The 10,954-nt window shown below is 35.6% G+C and overlaps 1 protein-coding gene across 1 annotated transcript in view; it reads left to right on the plus strand.

The window, feature by feature from the left end:
• Window positions 1-77: 77 nt before the first annotated feature.
• The window catches only part of LOC111696463 (cytoplasmic polyadenylation element-binding protein 1), a 12,844-nt gene continuing 1,967 nt past the window's right edge, over window positions 78-10,954 (plus strand). Inside the window, exons 1-7 of the mRNA XM_023466073.1 lie at window positions 78-169; window positions 4,661-4,773; window positions 5,334-5,412; window positions 5,726-6,738; window positions 7,201-7,283; window positions 8,959-9,220; window positions 10,261-10,368. Coding sequence (XP_023321841.1) covers window positions 4,738-4,773; window positions 5,334-5,412; window positions 5,726-6,738; window positions 7,201-7,283; window positions 8,959-9,220; window positions 10,261-10,368 — 1,581 coding nt within the window. The 5' untranslated portion in view covers window positions 78-169; window positions 4,661-4,737. The remainder of the gene's footprint in view (window positions 170-4,660; window positions 4,774-5,333; window positions 5,413-5,725; window positions 6,739-7,200; window positions 7,284-8,958; window positions 9,221-10,260; window positions 10,369-10,954) is intronic.

The following is a 10,954-nucleotide window of genomic DNA, read 5'->3' on the forward strand; positions in this document are numbered from 1 at the left end:
AATTGACTTAAATGTGTATTTTTGACAAATAAGAGTATTTTAAAATGGACAGTGGAAGGAAAGAGATCTTGAAAGCATATTAAGCATGATATGAGGGAACATCGGAGAACTACTTGTTTGGTTAATTTTTTCTGGTAGATCTGGTTGCAACATCGTCAGTGGTGGACAGGTGTGTTAATTAACAGCAATATATAAAGGATGATAAGTATATGACTACCTAAACTAGTAACTATCCGAATTAAGGCTAAAATCTCATTTTTTTGCCGTTCATTCAGTTTGTTACAGATATACTTCATGCGGTGGCAAAGAAAGACTTTACTGTACATTAGCAAGAAACAATACCAAGTCGGAAAGAAATTGAAATTCAAACAGTCGTCTCTGGAGTCTCGTCCATTATGGGAAGCCCTGTAGTTACCAACCAACAATGAGACTTGATTGACGACTAACCACATATATATGTAACTATTTAACAATTTAATTTGGTTCGCTGTAATTGAATAACTTTTTTTAAGGCATACTTAATTATTTGGCAAAAAATGTATGAATCTCTATATTTAAATTTAGCTTGTCTGTCTGTTTGTTTGCATCCAATAAACGTTAAAACAGTCATGAACTGATCGGGCCCAATTTTTTGAGGGATCTCACGTGGCCCCAGGAAAGGTTTATGAATGATCAAAATTTCAAACATTTGTATCCATTAAAATTGGATTTTCATTAAAATTTGAAAAGTTTGTAAATTTGCACGAAATTTTTAGCTATAAATCCGCGAATTTTTGTTTTGTTTAACGATTTACACGAAGAGAACATGTTCACAATTAAAATAGAAGATGGGCGCGAAGCGCCCTAAAAGGCTAATATATATATACCTATGGATGATCATTTTAGTTAATTTATCCCTTGGTTTTTGAAAGGTTTTAGGCAAATTTTCCCATAAACTTGGAATTTTTAAACCAAGAACATTTGTTGTCCAATCTAAAGTTGAGGAAAATCAGTCAAGGGGTTTAAAAGGTATAATTGGACAAAAACAAAACAAATAAATGTACAGAAACTACTGCTACTACTCAACTAAGTTTTCGGTGAGTTCTGCAGTATAATTGCCGGAGATTTAGCCAGCGGTTAATGAATTTACAAAATGATCAATATGATCAGACAAAATAGAGATAGCTTCCTGTAATGTTCTGTTATATTGACACTTAAACTTTCTTGCTTAATTTATGGACTCTAAATAATCCCCCTGTTGTCTCTATTTTTTCATTCCTATCTAATCCTTTTTTAATCGGTCTTCTAAATCAGTATTTAAACCAGCTCTAATCTTCATCTTTCATTAATCCGTCTCCAACACACCTCTCTGTATCCGTCTCTTTCATACAAGTATTTCATTAATCCGTCTATCTCATGCAACTACTTCATTGATACGTCTCTTTTTATTAAACTTTTATTGATCCGTCTATCTCATGCAACTACTTCATTGATCCGTCTCTTTATATAAAACTTTTATTGATCCGTCCATCTCCTGCAACTACTTCATTGATTCTTCCCTCTCATGCAACTACTTCATTGATCCGTCTCTCTCATACAACTACTTCATTGATCCTTCTCTCTCATGAAAAACTTCATTGATCCGTCTCTCTCATGCAACTACTTCATTGATCCGTCTCTCTCATACAACTGCTTCATTGATCCTTCTTTCTCATGCAACTACTTTATTGATTCGTCTCTCTCATACAACTATACTTCATTGATCCTTCTCTCTCATGAAAAACTTCTTTGATCCGTCTCTCTCATGCAACTACTTCATTGATCCGTCTCTCTCATGCAACTACTTCATTGATCCGTCTCTCTCATACAACTACTTCATTGATCCTTCTTTCTCATACAACTACTTTTTATAAAACTTTTATTGATCCGTCTATCTCATGCAACTACTTCATTGATCCGTCTCTTTATATAAAACTTTTATTGATCCGTCTATCTCATGCAACTACTTCATTGATCCGTCTCTCTCATACAACTACTTCATTGATCCTTCTCTCTCATGCAACTACTTCATTGATCCTTCTCTCTCATGAAAAACTTAATTGATCCGTCTCTCTCATGCAACTACTTCATTGATCCGTCTCTCTCATACAACTGCTTCATTGATCCATCTTTCTCATGCAACTACTTCATTGATCGGTCTCTCTCATACAACTACTTCATTGATCCTTCTTTCTCATACAACTACTTCATTGATCCTTCTCTCTCATACAACTACTTCATTGATCCTTCTCTCTCATACAACTGCTTCATTGATCCTTCTCTTTCATACAACTACTTCATTGATCCTTCTCTCTCATACAACTACTTCATTGCTCCTTCTCTCTCATACACCTACTTCATTGATCCTTTTTTCTCATACAACTACTTCATTGATCCTTCTATCACATACAACTATAACTTCATTGATCCGTCTCTCTCATACAACTTTCATCAATACTTTATTTAATCTCTCTCTCTAATCCTCACTTTTCTATATTTTCTATTTTTATGTCTACATATTCAATATTTTTCATAAATATATTTTTTTCTGTACTTAAATCTTTTTCTATTCAATACATCTGTTATCAAAACCTTTATTTTTAGCATTTGTAAAAAATGCAAATTTGGCAAATGGGTCAAGGGGTATCTAAGATTATCTGAGATACAGACTTAAACAGAGATTACAAATTTATATTATTTTACCCTTCCCCAATAAAATGCCAAAATTTCATCCATGCAAGAAATTTTTTCTGGAATTATTATTTTTCAAATACTAGACCTCTTATTTTGCAGAAAGTTATTGTTGTAGACACAAGAAAAATACCAAAATTATGCCGCCGCCCCAAGGTTGACTTAAAAAAAACCCCAAAGTCAAATAATGCTTAGGGGAGAGGGATAGAAATAGCCACCCGAAATGGGTTACCCAGTACCCACAAAGGTTTCTTGCATCGTTATTCTTTTACATTTATTATAGCCTCATAATTCTTTAGAAATTTTTTAATGATGATAATTTTTTTCAATTTCTAATTAATCCCTTTAATCTTAATTTAGAGCTATGAACGATCTAACAGGATGGGACACCCTGTTTGTAAAAAAAACCTAAGTTAAACTCGTAGCAGGATATTTTTTCAGTTAAAGGTCGTCATTAAACTCGTAGCAGGTTATTTCTTCAGTTCAAGGTCGTCATTAAACTCGTAGCAGGATATTTATTCAGTTAAAGGTCGTCATTAAACTCGTAGCAGGATATTTCTTCAGTTAAAGGTCGTCATTAAACTCGTAGCAGGATATTTCTTCAGTTAAAGGTCGTCATTAAAGTCTCAACCTTTGCATATAACCCATGTATTTAAACAACTATTTTCATGTTTTAAGTAGGAAAAATGATAGTTTTTGGATAAAGGAAAAAACCTCTATCTGTCAATGCATACATTGAAAATTATACTAATTTCTCTAAATTAATATTTAGAACGTGAACGTACGTACTTAAAATGTGCTTACAGTACAATTAAACCAGTTTATGAAGATTACAGTACATTATGTATTTTGTTTGTTGCTTTTCAGCACATTTGCTGTTAAAGTTTTGAGAGGACATATTCCGGGTTATTGTGATTTTTATCAGTTTAGTGATCTTAATTTGTTTAATATTTAACATTTAAGGATTAAAATACTAGAAAATTTAAGAAAATTTTATGTTACAAATACTAGTATTTAACGTTCTTGTTTAATACTAAAATTTTAGTTCTAAAAATTGTTTGGTTTACAGAAAAACGACGCGATTTTTTTTTCATTTTTAAATGAACAAAGAAACTCGATTTTAAATGAACGAAAACACGCTTTATAATTAAACTTTTTTTTAATTTGATGCCAAAGGAATACCATGATGGGTAATTTACTAGAGAACATGTTTGGCCCCCTCCCCCCTCGTATCAATTTTGTACATGCATCTTAAATTTAACACGTGGATAAAGTTGGTCATGTGGCCGTAGCGCCCGCCCCTCTAGCCTGTCTTAGCCGCAGCGCTCGGCTCCCTAGCCTGTCCTAGCCGCAGCGCTCGGCCCAGAAAATGTTCTAACCTAACCTTAAATGTATACTATTTTTGTTGAAAATTGCTGAAATTGATGCTTGTCTGTCCTGGTCGCAGCGCTCAACCCCCTACCCTGTTCTAGCCGCAGCGCTCGGCCCAGAAATTGTCCTAACCCAACCTAACCCGAAATAATACAAAATAGATATTTTTTATTGGAAATAGTTGAAATTAAGGTCGTGTGCTAAAATCGTATACTAGGCCGGACCCCCCTGCAATTATTAATATTTAAATTTTAGTTATGACGCGTATTTTTGAAAAACTGAAAAACGGAATTTAACCTTGTGTTTATGAAAACAGATTTTGTTTTCATTGTTTCTGAAATTTCATCACCTTTTTTTCCTTTCCGAGTCCTGTAAATCTATAGAGTCGATCTTAAAGTATTGAGATCCTATCAGATCTATTGTATTTTTAGAGAATATCTCATTTAAACGATCTTTTGAGTTGATCGTATTAATCCTGAGATCAAATCGGATCTATTTTATTTTAGAGAATATCTCTCTTTTAAACGATCTTTTGAGTTGATCGTATTGATCCTGAGATTAAATCAGATCTATTTTTTAGAGAATATCTCTCCTTTAAGCGATCTTTTGAGTACTGAGTAGATCGGATTGAGAACCTAAGATCAGACCAAAACTAGGATGCAAGCGTGTGCTTCTACTCCCAAAAAAGACCAGGTTAGAGAATATAATTTTAAATGTACTATCGGCCTAATTTTAATTAATCATCTATTTCAAGACCTGTATCTTAGTGGCTGTAGTAATTGTCTATTTTTGTAAATAGAGTTTAATCATGTCCAATTTTCTTTCTTGTTTCTGCTGCACTAACATTGAGAAACTGCAATTGATATTTCCATTAAAGGGTACCATTGCATTGTGAATCGTGTAAATGCAACTTAAAGACGGTCCGTTGAAAGTTTCCAGATAAGAGAAAAGAGCATGGAATGACAGTTCCTTTGCTAACCATAAACCACTACTGCACCCCCCTCTTGTTCACAGGAAACTGCTAAATAATTTCCGATAAACATAGTTAATAAGTTGGCCGGCCGTGAGGCTTTTCATTCTTTGGTTCTTTTGAAGTATCGGGCCGACCTTAGTGCAGTTTGTACTGGTACAGAATACAGAAGGCAAAACAAAACAGTTTACCAAATGAATCATCCCCTTCTAATGAGTTTTATTTGCAGTTGATCTAGATTCTAGCTATGTCTAAACCCGACCCAATACATTCTATAATTTAGGCGCTGGCCGAGGGATCTCTTCTGCTGAGGAACCTACTCGGAGTCAGTCCGGTCACCTTGGTCAGAAACCAGGACAAGGGTCAGTTAATCGAGTTAATCAATATGTTACAATATATAGTCACAATCCGGTCGTTTTTGACGTAAAAAATCAGTTCCGATTTTATTTACAGAGTCTACATCAAAGGATGAGACGTCAAAGACGTATTTTTTACATTTAAGATTCCCGCAGCTTTTCATATCTATTTTGTTTCAAATTCATTAAATAGACACCCTAAATACTACATTCAAGTAAGAGGGCTAAATTTAACCTTAAAATTGTCACGTGTAATAAGTTGGTTTCAGTCAGTCCCCGTACAAAGGAATGTTTTAAAGCAATATGAAAAATATTCTAGGCATGGAATCCTTTCGTGAGAGAGATTCTGGACTTGGAACCTCTTATCAATCCTGGCTGGGTGCTTCACAATCCATGAACAGAGGAATTGAACCTTCCCTGCACAGCCTTTTAAGAATGGATCCTCCGAGGATTAGATCCAACAGTTTCGGAACTTTGGCGGATTTTCGACGGCCTCTGATGAGAACAGCTGCTGGATGCGTTTCTCCCCCGATTAGTTTCTGTGATGCTGGACCCTATCATAGATCGGTGTGCAGTGAGTCCGGTAGTCCAACCTTCGATCAGGCGATCATCATGGGTTGCAGAGGAGGATCGCCGAACTCCGACGCCGGATACGGAACCAGCGGAGGCAGCTCTCCGGACTACAACCTCTCTGAGCTAGTCCGAGCGATGAACCTGAAGTATGGAAAGGTTGAACCTTCCCCTTCCCACTCTCCACCCCAGGATATCAGTACTTCACCAAGAAGCCTCTTCGGCCAAAGGAATATGGAGAGTGGACGTGAGCCTCGTCAAGAAAGTCGAAGACCTAAGCTTCCTTCCATCTCTGAGATTGACCCCGCTGTAGCCCACGCTGTGAAGAACCTTCACAATATCAGCTTTGAGCAGAATTCTATCCTCAACAGTTTTCTATCCACCAGCTCGATGTCTCCGCACTCCCCGACCTCTGAGCACCAGGTAGGAGCTGCCAGCCTGCTAGCTGACCGCCACCAGGTCAACTCCTTGTTTGCAACCAACCCTTCAGACCCTAGCTCCCTGGACCGGGCTGCAAAGATGTACAGGAATGCCGCCTCTCTCTATGATGCCAATTGCACCTGGTCCGGTCAACTTCCACCCAGATCCAACAAGAATCCGATCTTCTCATGCAAGATATTTCTGGGTGGGGTTCCGTGGGATCTAACTGAGAATAGTTTAGTACAGGCGTTCAAGCAGTTTGGTCAGATTCAGATTGAGTGGCCGGGAAGAGAGTCTTCTCCTTCTCCTCCTAAAGGATACGTTTACGTGGTTTTCGACCAGGAACGATGACAATTCATATCCAACCAATATTTTAACGTGCGTTTGAGGGGGGGGGGTCTTTTTAATTTATCTGTCAAATAAGAATTCTTTTTCTATTGTTTTACAGAGTTATCCATGAAGGATGCAAGTTAATGACGAGTGTAAGAAATTTTATTCAGACTTTTTTCTTACATGGATGGCCCCAGCTATAACAACTTAATATTTTTTATTGATGATCATTTAGATTACCTATCAAAGTGTTAGATTAAGAACGCAGACATAACCTTTTTAGGAGCAAATAGTTCCATGTCTCCAATAAAGTCTCATCCTTTGTGGATAACACTGTATGTAAATGTTAATCCAAAATTCAATCGGAAAGGGTTGATCAATTTGTCTTAACGGGAAATGCAAATCTTTTAATATCCTTTAAATTCTCCCCCNCCCACCCTGCGGTTTGATTTAAATTGTTTGATGTTTGTTTAGGAGAAGAGTGTAAAAGCACTCCTCTCTCACTGTACTCATGATTATTCTAATGGTGGAAGTTGGTACTACAGAGTATCCTCTAGGTTAGCTTTTTTCTCTACTATTTGATCATAATTGAATTAAAAAAGCACTTTTTTCCAAGTCCTATCTTCGAAAAGAAATTGAGTGTTTGCCACCAACACAGATTTTCCAATCCCTATATCTTTGCAACCTGGTGGTGTAAACCTTTGATATTTCAAACTTAGACTATTTGATCTCACAGAGTTCCAGGCCCGTAGCTAGGAATTTTAAAAGGGTGGGGCACAATAGTAAAAAAGTGTAGATATAAAACTAACCTGAAAAACCTAAAAAGGGTCAAAATTAATTAATGAAGAATAGAAAAAAGTAGATTTTTAACTTATCACACATTAAAGTTTATTAAGATAGATATTATGCCTGTTTTCTTTCCCTTAAGTGCTATTGAGAAGCATCATAACAAAAACTAGTGGTTTAAGATGTAGAAATTTGAGTTAAACTAAATAAATGTACTACTGAAATTTTTAAACCACGAATAGCCAATATTTTTGATACAGGGAAAGTAACGGATATAAATTCCTGTAAAAATAAAAAAGCTCAAGATGGAAATCTTCAGTTTTCTCGAAACTAAAATTTGTAAAAAACTACCCTGCAAGCTTAAAGATGAGTACAAGTAGGGATGGGCAATAGCCAGACTTAAAATGTTTTAAAACGATTTGAGAAGTTTCTAAGATTTTAAAACTTTTTACTGAAGAAGTTTGCTTTTATCAAAAATGCAAATGTGTTACCCTAGAGGAAAATATCAGACAAAAACTATCATTTTTGGGGTTTTAAAACAATAGTTTTTGGTTCGTTTTTGCCTTATATTTTCACATAGGATATTAAATTTGCATGTTTGATAAAATCAAACTTCTGCAGAATACATTTTTAAATCGTTGGAGAACCCTCTCAGATTGTCGTTAACATAATAAAAGTCTAGAAAATATTTTTTAAAGTTTCTGTTCAATGAATCGCTGAGTACAAACAGCTTCTCTTAACCTGGCCACATTTTAAATTTAATTTCAATTGGTCTCCATGTTACTTTTTGCTGGTCGATGGTTCATAATTTTCAATCTAATAAAAGAAGGGAAAAGGAAAAGCTTCTCAAAATACAAAATAAAAAATAATTTAAACCCTATCATTTCACAAGACAGGATTGAAATAAAAATTCTCAAATAATTTATTTCAAAAAGCACTCCAGTTTTCTTTAATTTGAAGAAATAAATAATCCTTTACACATATTCTTATAAACGAAAATTGATTTTAAGCCAATTTTCTCCCCTTGTTTCCTTCTTTCTTTCTTTCATTTTCCGTTTTCTTTTCATTTTCTTCTTTTTCTGTCTCAGAAAGTGTGCCTATCCCTTTGGGGGGTAAAAGGGGGGCACATGCCACTATGCCCCCCTCGCTACGGGCCTGCAAAGTTCTAAGTTTGCAATATTAAATGATACTGGTATTAGACCCTGTTCCTTACACTCAGAATTCCAAAATTTTATTTGTAAGAACTAATATTAATTATACAGAGGTTGTAATTTTCTAAGCTATATATCTTTGAAACCAGAAGTCATTGATATTTCAAACTCGATCAAATACTCTCGATATTTACCCCACCAGGTTGCAAAGACATTGGGATTTTGGGTTTCAAAGATGTAAGTATTAAAAAAGGGTCAGGTAATAGATCTCTAAGTTGAATTATTTTTTGTTTAGAAGAATGCGCTCTAAAGAGGTTCAGATAATTCCTTGGGTCATCGGAGACTCAAACTACGTCCGTAGTCCGTCCCAGCGTCTTGATCCACAGAACACTGTGTTCGTCGGCGCGCTGCACGGGATGCTGAACGCCGAGGGCCTGGCGCACATCTTTAACGATCTGTTCGGTGGTGTAGTGTATGCAGGGATTGACACTGATAAGCACAAGTACCCTATCGGGAGTGGAAGGGTTACATTCAACAATACTAAATCCTACATGAAGGTTAGTGTCTATCCGTAAATGATATCTGATATATTTCAATATCTTTTCTGAAAACTTGATAATTTTAAGAAAAACTAGTTTTTTAATCGATGCTGGTTTGCTTCTGTTTTCAAAAACAAAATGCTGTTCAAGTTCAAGAACTAAGTTTGTCAAACGTTTGTTGTAAAATAAATTTAAGTTGGGATTTTTAATATGAAAGGGAATGTAAACGTAATTTCAAGGGAATCTCCATGCATAGATGGCTAATGGCCATACCCGATTCACAACTATACCCTTAAAGCTTTGTCTGATCAAGTATGAACTAGATATCAATGTTTATCATTTTGAAAACTGATTATTTTCAACTGTCGTTTCTCTACAAAAGTGACGCCTACTACAATAAAGCATATAAGGAATTATCACAATTAAACATTTGTAAACCTAGAAAACCGATAATATCTTTGACATTATTGATCAGATATAGATTTTTAAGGGTACTGTTGTGAATCGGGGAATGCCAACTAGGTTCAACGGAAATATCGGTTACATGTACCTTTTAAGTGTTACAGGTTTCTTTTACTTCACAGATCCTATAATTCAGATTAGCCTAGTTTGGCATCACATTGTAAATTGAGGATCAATTTGAAGTAGCGGACCGACCTCTGGGCAAATAGAGCAGTTTGTTAAGTATCCATACAGACTTTAGAATGCAAAACGGGAAAGAACACTTCACGCAGCGTCCCCTTCTTTGCTAATGATTTAAAGAATTGCAAGATGGCAATGTCCGATATACAATGGTACCCGTGAAACCTTAATCTAATAAAACAAATGTGAAAGAAGCGTGTTTTTTATTCGAAGTGTTGAATTATGATATTTCTCAAGCTGTTCTTGTTAGCAAGAAATGCGCAAATCACTTTTGCAGTTTTCAAATACAAAAACATATAGTTCTAATTCATACTTGATCAGACAAAAGTTCTAAGGGTACCTCGTTGTAAATCGGACATTGTCAATTCTTTGCATGGAGGGTCACTTTTACTTTTACAGTCCTTTTAATACTTAAGGCCGTGGCTGCAGCATTTATCGAGATCAAGACTCAGAAGTTTAACAAGAAGGTTCAGGTTGACCCATACCTGGAGGACGCTCTGTGCTCTTCCTGTAGGCTTAAGCAGGTCAATTATAGGAAACATTTTAGCTCCTTGGAGCCGGATTCAAGTGACTGAATTTAAACCAAATTATTAAAAGGAAAAAATGTCAAGTGCAGACTGATCAGAGCTTAGTTAACGATCTTACAATGGTCAATCAAGCCTCAGCAGAAACTGAAGGAAAATGTCAATTTTTTTTTTGTAAAATTATTGAGCAAAAATTTTAAGAAACATTTAAGTTCCGAATCCAATTTTTTACATGATCACAATTAAATCACAATCAATTCAAATATCAAATCACTTTATTTGAAAATCCTCGGAAATTAAAGGGGATGGTGGAGTTGGCACATTTGATGTAGGGGGGGGGGGGCCTGCCTTCATTTTTGGTTCAAATCTTCCAATTTTTTGGGTGCACGCCTAATTAGTGATCGAAATTCATAAAATAAAATCAAATTGAATTTTAATGACCTCTAATGACCTCTAATGACCTCTAATGACCTCCAGAAATAGAAAATATTTCAACTATGGCTTTATGCATATCAATTAAAAGCTAGGAACCCCAGGAATGCAGTAGCAGCAACAAATCCAGTGTTTGACCTTCTAATGACCTCTA

The sequence above is a fragment of the Eurytemora carolleeae genome, unplaced genomic scaffold (genome assembly GCF_000591075.1).
Source record: "Eurytemora carolleeae unplaced genomic scaffold, Eaff_2.0 scaffold6, whole genome shotgun sequence".
In the NCBI taxonomy this organism is placed as follows: Eukaryota; Metazoa; Arthropoda; class Copepoda; order Calanoida; family Temoridae; genus Eurytemora; species Eurytemora carolleeae.